The sequence below is a fragment of the Varroa jacobsoni genome, unplaced genomic scaffold, assembly GCF_002532875.2.
Source record: "Varroa jacobsoni isolate VJ856 unplaced genomic scaffold, vjacob_1.0 scaffold_399, whole genome shotgun sequence".
Taxonomy (NCBI): domain Eukaryota; kingdom Metazoa; phylum Arthropoda; class Arachnida; order Mesostigmata; family Varroidae; genus Varroa; species Varroa jacobsoni.
In genome coordinates this window covers 258,920-278,660 of record NW_019213301.1, presented here as the reverse complement: position 1 = coordinate 278,660, position 19,741 = coordinate 258,920, and the positions used below count along the sequence as shown (strand labels likewise).

The 19,741-nt window shown below is 37.8% G+C and overlaps 2 protein-coding genes across 3 annotated transcripts; one reads left to right on the top strand and one right to left on the bottom strand.

The window, feature by feature from the left end:
* Positions 1-1,036: 1,036 nt before the first annotated feature.
* On the bottom strand, positions 1,037-9,188 carry eIF2Bepsilon (eukaryotic translation initiation factor 2B subunit epsilon). The gene is made up of 10 exons (XM_022832584.2): positions 8,878-9,188; positions 7,437-7,564; positions 6,940-7,120; positions 6,573-6,761; positions 4,934-5,066; positions 4,597-4,724; positions 3,712-4,003; positions 2,973-3,338; positions 2,460-2,665; positions 1,037-2,221 (listed from the first exon to the last, which is right to left on the bottom strand). The coding sequence occupies exons 1-10, from the start codon at positions 8,986-8,988 to the stop codon at positions 1,883-1,885; spliced, it is 2,073 nt and encodes a 690-aa protein (XP_022688319.1). The 5' UTR covers positions 8,989-9,188; the 3' UTR covers positions 1,037-1,882.
* On the top strand, positions 5,780-19,194 carry Nup54 (nuclear pore complex protein Nup54). 2 transcript variants are annotated; one of them, XM_022832586.2, is made up of 10 exons: positions 5,780-6,071; positions 11,450-11,692; positions 11,879-12,100; positions 14,160-14,293; positions 14,410-14,523; positions 15,111-15,461; positions 15,703-15,839; positions 17,786-18,011; positions 18,220-18,385; positions 18,607-19,194. In XM_022832586.2, exons 1-10 carry the CDS (start codon positions 6,056-6,058, stop codon positions 18,699-18,701), a joined length of 1,704 nt encoding a protein of 567 aa, XP_022688321.1. In that variant the 5' UTR covers positions 5,780-6,055; the 3' UTR covers positions 18,702-19,194. The 2 variants fall into 2 exon arrangements, with proteins under 2 accessions (XP_022688321.1, XP_022688320.1); XM_022832585.2 differs by lacking the exon at positions 5,780-6,071 and adding an exon at positions 9,567-9,838.
* The last annotated feature ends 547 nt before the right edge of the window (positions 19,195-19,741 follow it).

Genomic DNA, 19,741 nt, shown 5'->3' with positions numbered 1-19,741 from the left:
TGAAAGCAACTTCTTACAGAGATAAGAAAATATAAAAGCCAAATTTTAGCGTCTACGTTGTAAAGATATCTTTGCACAGTAAAGATACGTAAGCCATTGTAAGTAACACTTCGGTGATGGAAAATGAACGCCCCGCCATAGACATGTTCCTAATGGACGTGTTTCATGGATTCGCGGGTTTTAATTTGACGTGTGTACACTTATTTTTGCAATGAGCTAACGCATTCCTTTTTCTATATGTATTCAATACGGGTTCATACCACGTACGGTACACGATGGTATTTATCAGGCAGGCTATTGACTAATCTTGTTGAACATCAGCGGCTTAAATGGGTTGGTTTAATTATCCTTTCAATACTAAGCTACTATCTATGCTAGGATCATGGAAAGCCGAGCGAGAAACGCCTGAAATATATGCTTTTGCCTGAAGAACTTCGGCCGAAAAATTTAAAGATCTTTTAAGTTAAGGCGAATTTGAATACGAGGTAATCGGTAGTTAAAACTGCCGCATTTTTATGAAATTTCTTTAAGCAACAGTAATACTTGTTACATGCAATGAGCTTACGTTATGGAATTAATAGCTCACTCACAGATTATGCCCGTGATAATTATGCTATTGTCAAGTTTGCTATAAAACGATGTTGTTCTACTAAAAAAATATATTTACCGTAAGGTGTAAAAAATAACCGTTGAAGTTTTACGTTGTCGAAGTCACCTGACTTATCATTTTACTATAGGTTAGCTTCCATACTTTTTCCACAAACGGAATAATAGGACAGTATCTGATTAGCATATAAGCTGAGCAAGCAAAAGATAGTCTCGTGCTTCCAGATACTTCCGAGACTTCTAATGTAAGAAAGTATCATAGTTCTTAAATTTAGCTAAATTCAATAACTCATCTGTTTGAAAAATTTCTATTCAGAAGTACGCTGCGAAATAACTTTTAAATAATAATAATATCCTATTCTTATCTTATTCTTAATAAAATCTTAATAAAAAAAATTAGGTGTTTATTTAATATTAAGATTCAAACAACTTTAATCGGCAGAAATATTTATTGGCAAACGCAACCTCACTTACAATAATAGGCAGCCAACTATGCTCATTCACAACAAATTGATTTTTCCCAATATATTTGTGGGGCCTTAAAAATAGAGCTAATACTACATCGAAGAGTGAGAATTCTTCTAACAATAAAAACTCAACGAACAGATTCATGCAGAGATACAGAATTGACAATTAAATATGTATTCCCTGGGCAATTTAAATGTTCTTAACAAAATGTGGCTTCTTAGGATTACGATGTTAACATAGAATGTTTGAAGGCAACCTAGAAGTCCATGTATAAGGCCTACATTAATATCTTGAACTGAAATCTAGCGGTTCTCAAATGACTCCAATTAAAATTTATGACTGTATTCACTGACTTCAACTTATTTTGGCAACGTAATAACGTGTTTACCTAAACTAAGGAACATATGGCGCTCTAGGTTCGAATTCGCATGAAGAAATCTCGTTTCGTTCTGGGAGCCAACTGTTCGAAGCACTGCCTAACCAACTTAAGTAACGGATGTAAAACTCGAATGTAGAGCGGACTCCAGTCTCGACAACAATATTAACAGTATAAGCAACAAGCCACCTATCATATTCATTATGCATATAAACCTTCTAAGACAAAACACAGTTTCCATTCAGCAACAATAATCAATCTCATCGTTCTTAGTTACTGTATGTATTATTTTTTTCATTCCATATATAAATTTATATATAGACATGTTACACGCAGCCTTTTCACACAGACCTCAGACAATATTCGTAAAGTAAAAGGACAGCACCTTCCAGATTTTTTCTCACCTTGTTTTATGTGCTTCTCAGTTATTCATTACTCAGTCTCATCGCTGTCATCTTCGTCGCTACTGTCCTCCTGAAGCCATTCGATAAATGACTTCACATGCTTTTTTATCACCTCGTCGGATAGGTCGTCATACCAATCTAAAATCGTGTTCTCGCAAAGGATATCTGTCTGGTAAAGAAAGTTAATGATATTCTGTGACGTTTTTTGTAGACTCTCATCACAGGATGGTCGTAAACGAACGTAGAAACGACCGATTTCATCGATACAAATACGTTGCGAGTCATCTTTTTTCAGATAGTTGCGGAGGATGCCAGTGACCTGGCTTGTAGACTTTTTGAACGTAGTCATAAAGGCTTTGCCGGTTTTCTAAAAATAAATGGCCAACGTCACAATACCATAATAAATTTAATACATATTTAGTTTCATTTTCGGCATTTGTTATAGGAAATATAAACATGGCTACTTAAAACAACAATCTTTGGATTACCCTCTACTTGGATCATAAATCATTATAGATTTGAATAATAGTGTAACACATATCACGCAAGTCGTATACGAATAAAAAACTTATAGCCGACTGTAAAACTTGCGAATAATTACAAACCTCTTGTCCCAAACAAACTGATAGCAAAGCACGCGTGGTAGTTTCGATGACCTCCGATATGGTGACATTGTACGCGTGCTTTGAAGAGTTTATTTCGAGGATTAAATTCTCTGGTTTAATGTTTTCTTCGATGCCTCTTTGAAGACTTTCCATAACCTCTTTAAAAAATAGATTTGAGTATTCGATGCCTTCAACAGGATCTAGGCCTGAAATACGTAGAGATTATTACAAAGAGTAAGCGTTAGCAACTTCACTGACTTAGCAGGAGAAACATACTCCCAAATTAACTCAATCTGTTAGAGTTTCCATTCACTTCGAAACTGAAAAAGCCCAACGGACTGCTCTTAGGCGGCTAAATGTTGGAAAATAAATGTACTGCTATAATAAAACCACAACGTTAACTCTGCGTCTTTTTACGATTATGCTACCACACTTATGTATATAAGAGTCCGCTTATATATATATATATATATATGTATATGTATATATATATCTATTCAGCGGAAGTCTCACCTCCATCAATTTCGTCGCCGTCTCCAACACTGTTGGTCTCAGACTCGCCATCGTCCTCCTCCTCTGACACAAACCCGTCGCTGAACATCCCATCGTCTTGAATTCCCCATTTCTCGTACAAAAGGTCATTCGGCTCATCTTCATTATCGCTGTCGTCATCTCCTTCTTCAAATTCGAAAGCAACAGCCTTTGCGCCAAACTTCGCTTTATCGCATGTGGTATCCACACTAACATTATCGTTACCTGCGTCAGTCTTATCTCCAAATCCGTCATCAAAGGGGACGCTCTGCAGTTGCTGGTCCTCTAGCTTCACTGAGGGACCTACCTGTACACGAGGAGCTAGGATGCTGCGCACAAGTATCGTATCTACAATTGTGTGGAAAAGATCAAGCGTCACACTATGTATCTAAGTGTCAATCAGGTAATTTCAATGATAACGAAAAAAACGTTTATTAGCACACACGAGAAATACGAGAGTATATATTCATTCAACCTTCAAAAATCATAATAATTTAAACTTTAGTCCTAATGCATTACTTCTAAGGCATAAGTTTGCCTAAACTGGGCATACTTAGCACTTATATTATCGGTAAAGCGCAACAGAACATCATTATTTTCTGGGAACTGGTTCAATAAACGTTTTTTAATTGCTAATTAGAAAAGACATTTGAGTGTACAAAGTACATGTAAGGGACATCAATATACTGCACACTGTTCTCAACAGGCAAGGAACACATACCTTTGTGGACGATGCAGTCGTCTCCGACAAGACAATGACTGAGAACGCAGTTTTCTTCAACAATGACGTTTTTGCCTAGAGTAACCTCGTTTAGGCGAGCTGACGCAGCTACTGAACTACCTTCACCGACATACGATCGCGTGATTTGTGCTCCTTCGGAAATCGAACCTAACACCACTGAGAACTGGCTAACGACGGCTGATGGCGCGATTCGACCCTTCTTAGCAATATAATAACCACCCCGTTGCAAATGGCAGTCGTGAATGTGCATGTCCACCGTGTATGGATGTGTCTGCAAATGAATAGTAAGTTAAGCCGATCACCCTGATAAGATAAAAGCAACCTTTTATACAACATGTGAATGTGAGATTGTCTAAAACAGAAATTTGTTGTAGGCACACTAAAAACCTTCTGGAGAAAACGCAAGGAATAAAGAAGGTAATATCGTAATTTCCATTTCTGCTCAGTACCTCTTAAAAAATCTTGTCGAGCCCCTACCCTAACAAATAGGTGAAGTAATGTTACATAGCCTTATCGTAAAAGAATAAGTTGAGAATCAGACCTGCTTAACATGTTTTCATAATTTATAATAAATAATAAATAGTATTATTATTCCGGATCTTTATTCGGACCATTTACCGGAATTCGGGCATTTTTTAGAGCATGGCCTAATACTTTTTAGATGCGTTCTGGATCAAGATCGCTCATTAGAGTTTAAATAATAAAACATCGCAATAGGTTGCAATATAATTTCATAATTGTTCAACGTATTGCTACGGTGATTTTTTAATTCATATTCGAAAAGGAGCTGAGTTAGCACCAGGCAAGCTTATTATATCCAAAGGACAACATCAAATTGTTGTTCTTAGAAATAGAGCTACTTACCCATCTTTTCGCTATATCAATGGCGATCCTTAAATACATTGAAACATTCGTAACGCACGAACAGTATGCGTCGTGCACTTCGTAGAGGTGGATCGAGTTGCCCATGATTTCTTCGTGTTCGATAATACCTATTGTTGCAATAACAAGCATGGCTAACATTGTTAATATGCACTTAAAGATATTCGCCTTCTACGCTACGAATCTACGCTAATGATAGCGGTTGTTTTAAAAATAACCAATGATATAAGCGCAAGCAAAATTACAACAGCCACAAGGTATTTTAGAAGAAAACAATGATTTATAAATGATTATTAAAACAATCTTTTCGAAACCTTACCCTTAACGAAGTCATTAGTGTCCTGATAGTCGAAGTTATCAGAGAAAATGGCAGGGACATGTTGATTACAGAAGACAACCTCTGTCTGTGCAAGGTCGGCGCGTACCGATACCGACCCCCCAGAAATCAATACCTACTCAAGAAGAGTAGAATTTACTATACATACAGATCACTACCACTAGGGCTAACCTCAAGAAGAATAACTATATGTTCATACAGAGAAAAGATATATATGTAATAGCAATCTTAAGAAATACTTGAAAACTAGAAGGCCCATAAAATATTAGTGAAACTACTATGGACCCACACACGGAGGAAAAGCAGCAATAAACATTACAGCACACTAAATTTTCGCAGACTGTTGGATGTAGTATGGTCTCGTATATTCTCTCTCATTGAAGGTATATCTAGCAAATATTGTTCCCGTCGATCCTCCAAGCTTGTGCGCTGTGCTATGGCATTCTATCCGTCTGCCAAGACGTGAACTTGTACGAGCTGTTTATAGAAAAAGGATCACGAGGATTTATTCGCATTGCCGTATTGCTGAATGCAATTAACGTTCTAAATTATATATATATATATAAGGGTAAAAAATAAAGAACAAAAGCTCGTTATAAAAAAGTAGTCATAAAAAAATGTGCCATGCAAATAATTTGTCTCCATGAAAGAAAAAAAGAAACGTGGCCGAACTAAAAGCACGTTCACTATTGTAGTGAGTAAAGTCTTTGTAGGATGCATAATGAAGACGTGTCAGTATGTTGTGATGCAGACAAAATGCCAATGCACGTATTCGATACCAAACGTTAAACACAAGCGTATGGTTTGTTAGAGCAGAACGGTGCAACCTAGTAACACAGAGATGTTTGACGACATAGTTTCTAATCCGTGTGTTTAGAAAATTAGACTTAGACAAGTGCCATATGCTGTAATTACTGAGAATTACTACTGAGCTAAAAAGTTTCGTGATGAAGCAGCACTTGGTTTCTATTTGATCGAGTCATTCTCAGCCGTAATAATTATACAATTAACTTATAATTCGTGAAATAAAAGCTTTGGCGATAGAATATCTACGATTCGTGTTACAGTGCAATGCATGGTACTGGACCGAAGTGACGAGCAGAAATGAATTCGCGCAAAGGTTAGTGTAACTACTGTTAGTAAACTAGGAAAAGTATATATTCTGTATCAGTGACAGGCTACGAAAAGCTCTTTTGCTTCACTGCGAACTGACAACGTTATCTCATATAGGTCTACTCGCATCATGTTGCTGTAACTACAACCGAGTGGAATAATATCCACTGCAAATCAGTTATTATTATTAACAGCCTTTGTTCGTTTTTTACGCTGTGAATGTGTACTGGAAACCAATAACTAAGAGTCTCCATTGCTGAACATATTTTCCTTAAATGCCGACAGTCGCAAGGTGACTGGTTTCGCCTAACCTTATACGGCAGTCGGGTAATTATAATTTGTTTAGAACCTAATTATAGTTTGTTTAGAACCTATCTCAAAATCGGCAATCTGCATGACAGACAAGTTCGTTTCTACAACAAAACTACAAGTATGTAGTAATTTGAACTTGTTGGGTTTGCTGTATAAAAAACAAAATCTAGAAAATCTTACATTCTATAAAACTTACTTCTAAAGGCGCGTCAATGTACTTCGTCTTTTTCTGATTAAAGTGTGCATGGAGAATTTTGTTGTTAGCATCAAGGAATACTACAAAATGCTCGTTTCTTGACCGAGTACGATGCCTTGGGTTCAATCGACGTACAGCGACCGTCATTAAACTTTTCGCGTTCGAAGCCGTTTGGTTCTGCCGATGTGCCTATCGCAACAAAAAATACCTTACTTATTGACTTGACAGCAAACACGAAACATCTTCGTTTTTTATAACGGTATAAAAGAGTCTAAAGATACCTCATATACACTTCCTGTTATCCAAATTTTATATCACGTACACATTGAATTTTATAAATCTACTGATAACGGCGATAATGACTAACCTTAAGAAGTTGTCGCATGTCGATGTTTGACACCACGCCAGTTTGCATCAACAGGAAGTCCGATCTGATGTAAGCCTTGCCATCGAGGTCACGCATCATATCTCCAAAGGACATATAGTTATCGGCCGAATTCACCTTCACTGAGAACCGTTGCGTCTCGAACGATTTCCATTTTGATGCGCTGGACAAAAAGCGAGCAAAGATTAAATTGTCACAAAAGAACTAATTTGGCCAAAACTCGAGGCTGCATTTTAGACAGAAATAATCGCAAATAAAATGCCATATTTTCTTGTATATATGTATAAAAATGAAAAAGTAATGATTTACAATTTAAGTTTATGGCAAGAGATTCGCAGCATACCGACATCGTAGTGAGTTTCTTACGGTTAAAAACACGCTCCCCAGATTTTTCCATACGCTCCACATTTGTATTAAATTTCTAGGCGTCTCGCAAACTACTCAAATCTACAAAAAAATTAAATAAAAATAGACCATACCTAAGATAATTTTTGATACGTTCAGCATTATGTCCATGGCAGAAGATGTGGACTTCTTGGAATCCATTAGAATGCAGAAGTTCTAAATTGTAGTCCAGAAGCGGCCGACCTTGCAATGGCAGCAGAGCCTGTAGCAAGACAAAAATATAAATGAATAATTATCTGCCTTTATACTATCGCGGTAGCTGACCCAATACGTATACCCTTCGCGCTAATAAAATCAATGTACTGTGCGGTTAATCTTTGCCAGCCAAAGCTAAACGGAAATTAAGTAGCTGAGCGTGACCAACCTCCATTGCTAAACTCTACCGTTCCATTATATCAATTACGTTATTCTCTTGTCCAGTTCACCGGCCACATACTCATAGATATTAATGAATATGGCACTAATAGGCAGACTTCGCCATGAAGTGCTATCCAGTATTTGGTATTATGTTCTAGGTACTATTGTGAGCAAAATCGATTTATAGTGTCAAGTAAATATTAGTGCTTTGGTAAAAATCGATGGTCTTATATGGAAAGTAGGAAAAACCGATTAATAGTTCTCCGCGCCCTTACAGTCGTCGCCATGTATACTATACCTAGCCAGACGGTTTTCGTCAGTACGCAAGCCCCATTTCATCATTCAACGAACATCCATAAAAGCAAATATTAACAATAATAACAATGACATTAATACTTGGAAATAATCAACCACATTATTTCTACATTTTTAAAATATAGTTCCCATAATTAAGTGAGTACAATGTACTAAACTGTAATAAATATTTATAGAAATATAAATTGTAAAAAATAAAAAAAAAGGCTGGAAACTACATAAACCGAAAACGTTTGCAACAGTTCTTCGGCATTTCATTCTAAGTAGTAAAGAGTGCCTACTATGAAGTCGTCAGTATCCTAGTTATAAATGATGCTATAAAGTATCCAGAGCTTCTTTTAGATTAGAACGTGCATTCGCAGTTAGTTAGGCACAACGAGCTTTTTGCCACTCTGTCAACTTTAGCTAGATATAGTGGCAGAAGCAACAAGCGTTTGAAAGTTGCTTATAGTCAGATAAGAGTTATCGAACTACCTATAACGAGCCTGACAGGTGCGCTTGCTTAACTTATCTCGTAATATTGTAGCTTGAATTGCGTTTGCTACAGAGAATTTTGTTAAAAGTATTTCGATGTACTTTTGTGCAATAGGGGATATAAATGACACAGAGAACTTTATTCATATATATAATTAATATTATATATATAGTATGTCCTGCTGTAACCGGCAAAACTCCACATTTTACACCTCCCCCGAGTGGCGTCCATACGGTACTGACAAGCTGGATAATTGCATCAGTTACATGCTATCGCTATCGAACTATATTGTTCAAGCAGTACGGCGTTGTTCCGGGCGGACTCTCTCATACATCCGCAAAATTTTCAATTTCCAAATAAACACTTACAAATGGCACGCTCTCGGTAAGTGGTTGAAATTCCGTGCAGAATGTCTCGGCTAGAATGACGGCCTGAAGAACGTCTTCACGCTTGAGGTCTGACCGATCGGCAACACCCATGTCCCGATGTGTCTTTTTTCCTCAAATTAATACAGACGGGCACTAATCAGTGTCTACACACCTACTGTACTCAACCTGCGCTGAAAATGCAGTTACAGAACACTCGTCGACGGAGTACATACATTGGTTAGGAGAAACATAACATTCACCTAAGCATCGAACACACAATCTTATGTCATAATGAAAACATAGTTCACAATACGTGAAGTTCTGCCAAAAATAGAACGAGCGCGGCTGCTAAGGCTTTGTATATATCAACCTACGGATTAAGTTATAGTAAACACTGCATACATGCCCTAGCAGACGAACTTCTTTGTATGCTAGAAAGAATTATAGACTACTATGGATTTTTGCTTGAAGCTGTTATTAGTCATATTTGTTGTGACGCTTAACAGGAAATATTTAATCAGACGAATGGCTGACTCGCTATATCAACGACAGCCCCTATATACACAGATGACATGTGTAATTATCTAGGCAAGACGGAACTAGCTGGAATGTTTGGTTAATGTTGGCAATAGTACATTACGGCTAATCGAAGAGTCGTTTGAGTTGTGCGCCTACGTTGAAGTTTACCAGCGGCAGTATCGAATGTTTACACGTTTGAAGTATAGAATGTGGCGCATATCAGTTAACTGGCGTAAAAGCACTATTTGTGTTAAATTAGAAGAGATCTAATTGGTCACACGTGCCCTTGTATAAGAGCTTATATATAGATAGTGATATCGTTGTATCTATCTGATGCGTGTTTTGTCAATGTCCTGTGTATATACGTCCCCTTGCTAGAAGAGTAATATTCTGACCCGAAAGTTCAAGAGATCCAGCGAAATGTTCGGGTCGATCACTGGAGGTATTAACGCTTTTGTTCGCTATTTGTGATATTTACTATGATCAAAACAAGAACTAATTAAGTGCAAGGTAGGCCGCATTTAATCTGTATATTAGTCTATGACGATGTGCTGGCTGCGAACGTTTCAGTCACGCATCGTTTATAGGCTAAAGATAAACCCGTCTAAATTTGACAGTATAAATGTTCCAAATTGACTAATAGTCATATAGGAACATAGCCTTGATAAACATGTTTGGCGATTCATCGGTCTAAAGACGGCTAGAACCTTTTATTATCTAATTTTAGAAAATGAGTAGGACAAAGTGGTGACAATATGCTGCTCCATTTTTATCGTCATCGTGGAACGAAGAGAATAAACGAATATATTATTTCGTATATAAAACAGATATGTGACTGTAAGCAAAACGTTTTTCGTATGAAACCCATTTTCAACTGATACCCTTTATTTCGGCCTGCATTCACCAGCGTTCCAGAACACAATAATCGATACGGCTTTTTTCACTCAAAGTACCCTGTTCCGTTTTTCGTTCTGTTGAAAGGAGCACCGAGTGTTGTCGAATAGGCCTCACAAAAACAATAACCTCAGCTAGGATCAGTTATGACTCAGCTAAACTGTATAATAATCGCACGCAGAGATATCAGAATGACAAACGTTAATATTATTCAAAAATATTCCAAAATATTATTCAAAGAAATGTTAGAAAAATTTGTCAGTTTTTATTTACAATACATATTCACTAATCCTTTCTATGTTTAAACTTTTTTGTGTAGTCTATTTAGACAATCTCTATTCACTGCTTTGCCGAAATGTTTGATATTTCTATATATAAGAATTGGTTTGAATTTTATATCCGGTACACCGTTACTGGTTTGCTCACAATAGGAGTACACACCACTAATTTTTTTTCTTTAAGCGATTTCGGTTGTGTGTCCTTAAAGAAAAATAACGAAGCACGTTCTTCAGCAAGGGACATAACTTCCCCCTTGCAGCTGGCTAGAATGTTTTCGCGTGGAAACCGGCCGCGAGGTATCCAGCTTCTCCCCATTTGATGTGATGTATAGTATTTACTTACCTTGAATCTCTAAAGAGACGGATGTGTTGCCATCGATTCACTTGAGTTGATGTGTTCTCATGGGTAAAATAATTGCCGATGCCAACAGTTGATGACACATGCGATAATTGATTGGTTCAAACGAGGCTATGGTATGCGTTTAGAGTGGCGGAAGCTGCTAATAGCCCATTGGACTATAATATCGATTTGTACAAATCCAGTCTACCAAACATAACGTCCTATTCTTATATCCTTTCACTACAATTTCACAATAGATACACACACACACATATATATATATATATATATATGATTTGATTTCCGTGAGTTCTACAAATTCAGCTATTCAATTGCTTTAAGATGTGATATATATATAGAAATTCAGCTATTCAACTGCTTTAAGATGTGATATATATATATATATCACATCTTAAAGCAGTTGAATAGCTGAATTTGTAGAACTCACGGAAATCAAAGAATAGTGCTCTTTAAAATAACGCTCTTAAAGATTACTTAAACTATGTGGTGAAATTACATTCAATAAAAAACTTACACACAGGTTTTGGTAACACCTCCACATTTGGAACCGGCTTCGGTACATCGACTCCGGCGACTTCAACGGGCATCACTGCGTTCGGCAGTACCCAATCCGGATTCGGAGCGCCTCGGCCAGCTGCACCCTTCGGCAATGTATCGAATGTGTTTGGTACTCCAACTCAAACGCCAGGAACAACTGGTTTCGGCATGGCGGCGGGGATACCGGCCACAACGACTTCCAGTGGGTTCGGCGTGTTTGGTCAAGGTGAATTTTTTCACATAAAACAATCGCATATTTATTATCATACTAGCAGTGCTTTTCGATACTAGCAATTCACGATGTGTCAGTCAACCGAATAGTGCACTGTTGTAGATTTCAGATGTTTCTATTCCTTTATCTGTTTCCATCGAATTCCCTAATCGAACTCGTTCATTTGCCTTTTCCATTCAGGCGCCCCGTCTCTTTTCAGTGGCGGAAATCCCACTCCATTTAGCGGCGGTGCTGTACCTGGTATAGCTGGCTTCAATACCAGCGGAACGGCAACAAATCAGACCAGTGGATTCTCATTCACAGCACCCAACCCGAATGCGTTCCAGGTCACAACACCGAGTGGCAACTACGGAGCAGGATTTGGACAAAGTGGCTTCGGTCTACAACAGACTCCCCAAAGCAGTGGGTACCACATGTATACGCGCATACACAAATCCAAAACAAAGATACATTATCTTTAATAACATTAATTAACAAAAAATCTCCATTAATTTTCATTAGATTATATACGAAAGTTGATAGGGGATGGGTAAGCGAAGGGGCAAAGTGGTGGTTTTCAGCATGTTCATTGGCCGCTATTGCTGCGCCCATTACTAGCACTAATATAGTAGTCTAATCTAAGGTATAAAATTAATTCGAAATATTTCAGTTGTTACTTATTGCTATTAAGAACCCTTTCAGGTTACAGAACTAGTTCGAGTAAAAAGTTACTATTCTGCTAAATAAAACTATGAGCGGACCTTGCGTTAATTCCACTGAGTCACATGTCGATTAATAAGTAATCGATTTATAACTGTAAAATTGAAGTCATTTTGTCTTACATCAGCGCGATCATCGTGGAATATTTACGCGAATGTTCTTTTAATGTATTAGACGGAGCTATCTAGTGGGTCGAAAATCAGAATAATCTTTAAACCCTATAAAGTTAACTATTTTAGTACATGTTTAAATATACTTTTTTGGAGTGTCTACACGCCAATGCTTTAGAAGTCTCACAAAAGCTGTGCACCCGTAAATTGATATTCTCATTATTGACGACTTGTTTGCGAGAACTGATGGCAAAATACAGTACTTCAGTTGGCGTCTTTTTCAAGGTATGGAAACAAATCGAAATAATAGGACCTAAATCTGAAAAATATGGGAGCTTGCCTAAAGCCACCTGTCGATTCTGTTTTTTATAGAGCATGAAGATGAAGTCGTGCGTTATCGCCGAGTAACTACACCGTATTTTGTCGATTGTCACGCCGGAAATGAGGCCCTTCCGGATATATATGGCAGCATTTATCGTTTCTTTAATAAAGGATACCCCTGATATATATTGCGAGAACCATGTACCCCAAAATCGATTTGAAAGCGCCACTGAAATCGCTTGCTCTCTCTCGACGCTCTTCCCTTCGCCAGATCCTTCTCTTACAAGCGACATGGATTAACCAAACTTGAGTCGGTGTGCCTCAGGAATTCCTTTTCTTGTAACAGTTATCCAAGCTGTGTATAGAATACGTCACGTGTTTAACTTACTCTGGGCTTAGTGTGTATGCAACCAATGTTTTTCTTCACCTTTGTTTGTGTTTGTTACAATCTTATAACGCGTGCTTCAAGGATTCCCATATTGGACTGCTTGTGAACACATTCTATGATCTTCGATAGAATTCGCGAAGCTCTTTTTCGAGAAGGAAGTTTGATCACTGAGCGCAAATTAATCAAATGATGTCTTTGCTTCTAAGCTCATCTTTTCATGCTTCTAATGGCATTCAACAGCTTGTATTATTAGATAGCTAACGGTATAGATATCTATCAATCTGTTAATATCGCATAGCGTCAAATTTAGTCAAAAATTTTCGACCTCCTCATAGCTCCGGATTAATACATGAATTGGCTCTTGGTGTGCTCTCCCTAAAACACGGGTCTTAGGCAACGGCATTTTTTCGAGTTATATATCTGGTCGTCAAGCACTACTTCACACTGCTGGCTTTCAGCACGAAACGAAGTATCTACTTTTACTTTCGAACTTAAGAACCTCATCAAAAGTGTACTGGCATGTGTACATTTCAATTTCAGTAAGTTGAAAAAGACTGTTTGGCTAAAACTGCTTGAAATAGAATAATATTGGGGGCCTTAATGTGTGAATAATCGATATATATAGTAGAACATTTTGACCTTAAGTGATTAAGACATGAAAGTGAAAAAAGAATTGTCGAAGATAGGAATCATTTAAACTCCAATTTAATTTAAAACGTGATGGTAATTTTGGAAACTCCTTCGTTTTGCCAAGTACTGTATACTCACGTGAATGAATCGAATTTATATTTATTCTACCCTTGCAAGCAAAATTAAACGCTGCAACTGGTCACTCGTATCGTTTCGGTATTGCTTATCCATCGAAGCCTTTTCGAATACAAGTAAATTTTAAAGTGTAAGGTATCACCTGTTTCTCATTGCTACAATTGGAGTTCTTTTGCAGATACTTTCGGTATTAATGCCGGTGTTCCTTTGCCCACACCCCAACAAACTGCCCAAATGGCGGCCCAAGCAGAAGCCCAGAAAATTTGCCTTGCAGTTTCGAACCCCGGTATCTACAATGATGAACGCGACAAGGTAAAAATTTTCCTCTATTTGATTTTTTTTTCCTGATTAATACATAAATCCCGTGTTTTTCTTCATTGCAGTCGCCTTCAATAAGGCTACGTACTTAATTTATTTGTTCATTTCAGATATTGGCGAAGTTCAATACAATTCAGTCTAAATGGGGTGTTGGAAAAGGGTTTATCGCGCAATCTGGCCCCCCCATCGACTTTACACCGAATAACCCGTTTTGCAAATTCAAGGTATAGTTTTTATTTAAATTCACTCAAACGTCGTATTATATATCGTTTTGAATTAGATCATCAAAAATTCGAATCAAAGAAACAAAATGGAAGGAGTAAATTTTGAGGTCTAGAGTATTTTATTTGACATTCCAGAGTAACCTGTGACGAATACGAAAAAAATCTGACTACGTTGATCTGTAAACCTTAAAACCTTAGAAAATTATATTACCCATGAATACGGAGGACGGGGGTTCCCAACTAATTTTCACAGATCAAGGTTCTCAGATATAACTGCGACTACGACGTTACATTCATTTCGTTTTCGCGACAGATTACTTTAGAACATAGTAACAAAATTACGTTAGATACATCGGTTAGAAAAATTGAGTTAATTTGTAATTGTCAGAAAAACAAACCCAGCAAGTTATCCGCTGGTATGAGATTCCTCTTTCCAAGTTCTGCATCAGGTAGTACATACCTTATCGGAAGTGAAAGTTCTTATCACGCTTGAGCACGCTCTACTCATATGCTAGGTTGGTTGGTTAACAGTGAATTGCTTAAATTTAACGTCTGTATCAAGTATTACTCCGGAATGATCTTTCCAGGCAATCGCTTACAACGCACTGCCAACAAATCGTCCTGAAGAAGGTCTTGTTTCGCTGATGGTTAATAAAAAGGCTGAGGATATTAAACAAATGACACAGCCATCGTTTAGCGAACTACTGCATAAGGAAGTCATTAAATTGCCGGAATATTCAGTGTTCATAGATTCCGTCACTGATATCGGAAACTCACAGTGTAACGTTGTCATCTACGTTCTACAAAAGTTTTCATCTGGGCAAGCAAAAAGGATGGTATCAACAGATTTGCTCAAGAACCTGGAGAATCCAAATTGCAAGAACGCCTTGACCACTCTGGGCGTGGTGAACATGGCAGAAAAAACAGAGTTTAACAAGGTACATATAGAATCGTGGTCTTGTATTAATTAGCGAATTTGTATGCAAGAGTGTGAAAGGAAACCATATGTTGTATGTGCAGATGTTTAGTTTTATGATCCGGGTAATATTGACAAAAATGTTGGCTCGTTATTTCAACATTTAAGTCGTTATTAGTATCTAGATGCGAATATTTTATTACAGCTTTGTTCCTATTAACAGTATTTTATTACGGTCTTTATTTCTACTGTGTGTGGTCTAGACGTTGCTAGATCAGTACCTAGCCATACCACCGAACGGAATAGATCAGCTTCTATGGGAGCAGGCGAAAAGCGACAACCCCGATCCGAAACGGATGGTACCCGTCCCGATTATTGGCTTCGAGGATCTCAAAAGGAGGTTAGTGTAATACTTATATACCGTTCTGCCTAAATTCGAAGTAATTTTCTTGGGCTGTTCGTCACAGCAGGCGTGCATTCATCCGGTTTTGCTGATATTGAAAAAGTCAGGTCTTTTTAAAACAAAGTTACGAATACATGGTGAAAATATGGGATCTGCCTTCAGAGTATGTGCGAACGTCAGCTACTGACGATGCCTTGGCGCGTGAAAAAATCGTAGTGAGATCAGAAACTTTCTACTCTACCTATATGGATTTGCGTTACAGCCAACTTCCCCATTGCTTAAAGAAAATCCAAGAAAAAAATTTAGAAAATTATATTAGGTTTTTTGAAAAGATGTTTTCAAAAGGAGCATATCTATTGCCAGTCCGGTCTCCCCAGATTAGTCTACACTTTTTTGTGCATTTTGGGTTTTCCAACGCATGTATATTATAGACCATTAGCCTGCTGTTAATCCAATATTTAATTCAATTGAATTTTTGGTCTAGAGCATATTTGAGCTACGCTTTAAAACGTATTGTTTGCCACACGGTTTCTCGATCGGGTTAGAGAAGAAATATTTTAAGAACGACTAGTGAGTGGTTTAGGCCTCTCAATCGAAGTTGTAATCAAGGTAAACGGAAGCTAATTAGACATGACAGTCAAGAATGATACTTCTAGCGCATTAAAAAATTGTCAGAATATCTCTTTTTGTTTAGATACAGTACTAGAAACAAATCATATATTGTTCTGGCGCGCACCTAATATGTTGAGCCTCGGTTTTACCAAACTATCACTATTGTAACAACGAGGTACCGCGTGAATTAACTGAGTGAAGTAGCGCGCTGTCTTATCAACTGGTGGCTCCGAGAGAAAAGCAAATCGTCGAAAACGAGTTGAGAAACCTGTCAAAAACGAGGGTGGGCGGCGTGATCGGAAAAACTACAAGGGTGAGTTCCGTGGCGGAGTGTTTGACAGAGTGTAAAGAGAGTCGCCTTGCCACTGAAACTACTACTTAATTACACGGCCTGGGTAATGGATTAGTCGCGTGAACAAATTACATCTGTGTTTGTACTAGTATGTCACCTTTACGGTGTTTACGAGAAAAATCACAAAAAAATGTCTAGTCAGAGTCGAAATAATGGATGATTTATCATGTGTTCCTCGTGTGGCGGATACTTCCACCTGTCATTTTTCTTTGGTTTCTTAGATTGGAGTTAGTCAACGCTTACGTAGTGCGTGCAAAATTAATTAGGAACCAGTATAGTTCGATGTCACGGCCACTCAAAATACATGTTTTTAGTTGGCTTTGAAATGCGTTCCGCAGAACGGGGTATGCTGTTGCCAAGTGCGTCATTAAGGTCAATCTAACTACGACCATCCAGCGCTTATTTCGTGTCCCTGCGTGTCTGAGGTACCCAGTAGGACAGAACTGTGTGTATAACAGAGATTAAGGACCGTGACGGAAGCAAACCATTATCTGTTGATTATTGATCCCTACTGTTGATTCAGAGAAAATAGCGAATGTTGAATTAGAGGTTTTTTTCTCTTTCCGGTTGGCAATAGATCTATGTAGACTGACATCTGTAGAATACTGTTTTGAACAATGGCGGTTGGCTACTTGCACTGTCCGATCATTCGAACTTTTTTCGGCCACGTATACGCAGCAGTGGTCTGGGTCCGACTTTGGTTTACTAGGCTAATGAGGTTTGCCTTCCCTACATGCGCTGAATACGTTAGCGAGATCACTAGCACAAACGTTGGGTCAGCTTAACGAACAACTGTGTGATAATTTGTTTGGTTAATTACTATTGGTAGATCTGTTGGTAACGTGGCGACTTTTTTGCGATGTGTTGCAATTTTTTAAAGCGGCAATGAAGCGGCAATAAAGGTTGAAACTTATTGTTTGGCACAGTGAAATATAGCCACAATATCTTACTTTAATTCGTTCGAAATTAATTTCAACAGAATGGACAGCCAGCAGGCGCTTCAGGCAGGTCAAATGGACCGTTTGCAAAAAATGGCCCGCGAAGCAGAAGAGCTGGAAAAGCGATGTGAACAGTCTCGTGCAAGAGTCGACGAGTTCCGCAGTAAGCAGCAAAACCTGTCACATCGGGTTCTCACTGTCATGGTCGCGTTCGAGATTAATCGAAAAATTGGACTGGGCATACAGGCCGACGAAGAGACCCTAAAGGTCTGCTTAAACAAATATTTAATTGCACATTGAAGAAACTAAGCTTTAATTGTATGTGTCAGGTAAAAGTTATATTTACGGTAATATACCTGGATAAAATAGACAGGATAGCAGTAATTATTAAATCATGCATAATAGATTAAATTATGCATTTTCTCTAGTATTCATAAATCTTCATAAATTATAAATTTGCAACTGCTCATGTTAGGCGTCGCTTGAGGACATTATGAATGAAATGGACCACCTAAACCGTGGTAAGCTGAACGAGCTACAGGCTAGTGTAAAGAGTGTTCCGCGCGATCAGCAATCACATACGGGATCCGCTGAACCTGTCAGCGAAGAAGTTAATCAACTTTTGGCTCAACAGCATCGCGGTACGTAGTCGATATCCGTATTCCATATCGAATCTGTATTTCGGACCATACCTTTCAGTGTGCTAGGAGATGCATACGAGGATAACTCTTCAGTACACTCCTCAATGTTGCATCAAAAACAACTGCAATTACAAACTGTGTGTAGCCGCAGTGCGAATTTTTTTTGTCCATTTTAAATACAGCAGTGCAGCTAATCATTGGTCTGTTGTATCTACTTACAGGTATTACTGACTTGATAAAGGTTATAAAGGAAGACATGAAGAAGCTTGATGATATCAAGAAAACACTGGTTAGTCCTAGCCCGAACGTGTCATAAGCTTGTTGCGCATTTGACGTCAACGATTCAATGAACGACGCTTTATATTAATAGAAATATTTATAGACGGTAGGGGGGACTCTTAAGTAAAACGAAGGATCAGGGTAAATAGTAGTCAGAAAATTAATAGCCACTTAATAAAGCAATATCAGCTTAAGGATCCAGTCCACAAGGCAACAGGAATACACCATTTGCGTCTGCCGTACTATAGTATATATAGTATGAGTATGGATTGCGGATGTACATGCCTGTACATGTAATTGCTTTACCTCATGCCTTTTAATATGTACACATCTTGCTTCGCTGAAAGAACATAGAATAGGTCTTTTTAGGGTACATAATGTCTATAGATAAATCTGTATGTAAGAACATGGTATGCCTGCTGTTCCTTAGTAGTTCTCTGATGACTCGAATTAACCTGTAGTGCCAGCCAAGTCGTGTCATATTGGAAACTCGGCTCACAAGGAAAAATAAATTTAACTGTTGAAATTGATGATCACGTTCCTTTATTGTGCAGTCAATAAGTTTTGATATATACCGATGTAGTGTTTTGAATGCAGTTTTTTTAATTAAAAGATTATTATATTATTAAAAGAGTTACGCTTACATGAATGGGTGAGATAAGCCACGTCGAAGATTAGAAAAGCATATTTTAAAGACTTAGAGGCGTCTTTATTTTGGTGAACACGCACAAAAAACGCATGTCTTATATCTGCTACATAAAGGACTTGTTTTAACATAATGGACATTGTGAAGATCATATTATTTAGATCTTGTGGCACGTTTGTAGTTATAAAATCGTCGGTATAGTAACTTTACCATAAACGATTTAAGGTCTACTTGCGGTCTGCTAGACCGCATTATTCGGCTGTACACACGTAATTTCTGCCTCACCGGTTTCTAATTTCCTAATACAATTTCTTTGAAATATTGAAATAAAAAATATAAGTATATAGCTTATTGGATTCGAATCCTATAATGTCTATATCCGAGTATACGCGAATTACAAATAAGATATTGAGCACAATAGTCCAAAGTAA

Coding starts and splice junctions, on each gene's coding strand:
- Nup54 (XM_022832585.2), top strand. CDS start 9,817: ATGTTCGGGTCGATCACTGGAG. Junction 9,839..11,449: donor GTTCGGGTCGATCACTGGAG/GTATTAACGCTT, acceptor ACTTACACACAG/GTTTTGGTAACACCTCCACA. Junction 18,012..18,219: donor CCGACGAAGAGACCCTAAAG/GTCTGCTTAAAC, acceptor TGCTCATGTTAG/GCGTCGCTTGAGGACATTAT.
- eIF2Bepsilon (XM_022832584.2), bottom strand. CDS start 8,988: ATGGGTGTTGCCGATCGGTCAGACCTCAAGCGTGAAGACGTTCTTCAG. Junction 6,762..6,939: donor ACATGCGACAACTTCTTAAG/GTTAGTCATTAT, acceptor TTGTTGCGATAG/GCACATCGGCAGAACCAAAC. Junction 4,725..4,933: donor CACTAATGACTTCGTTAAGG/GTAAGGTTTCGA, acceptor TTGCAACAATAG/GTATTATCGAACACGAAGAA.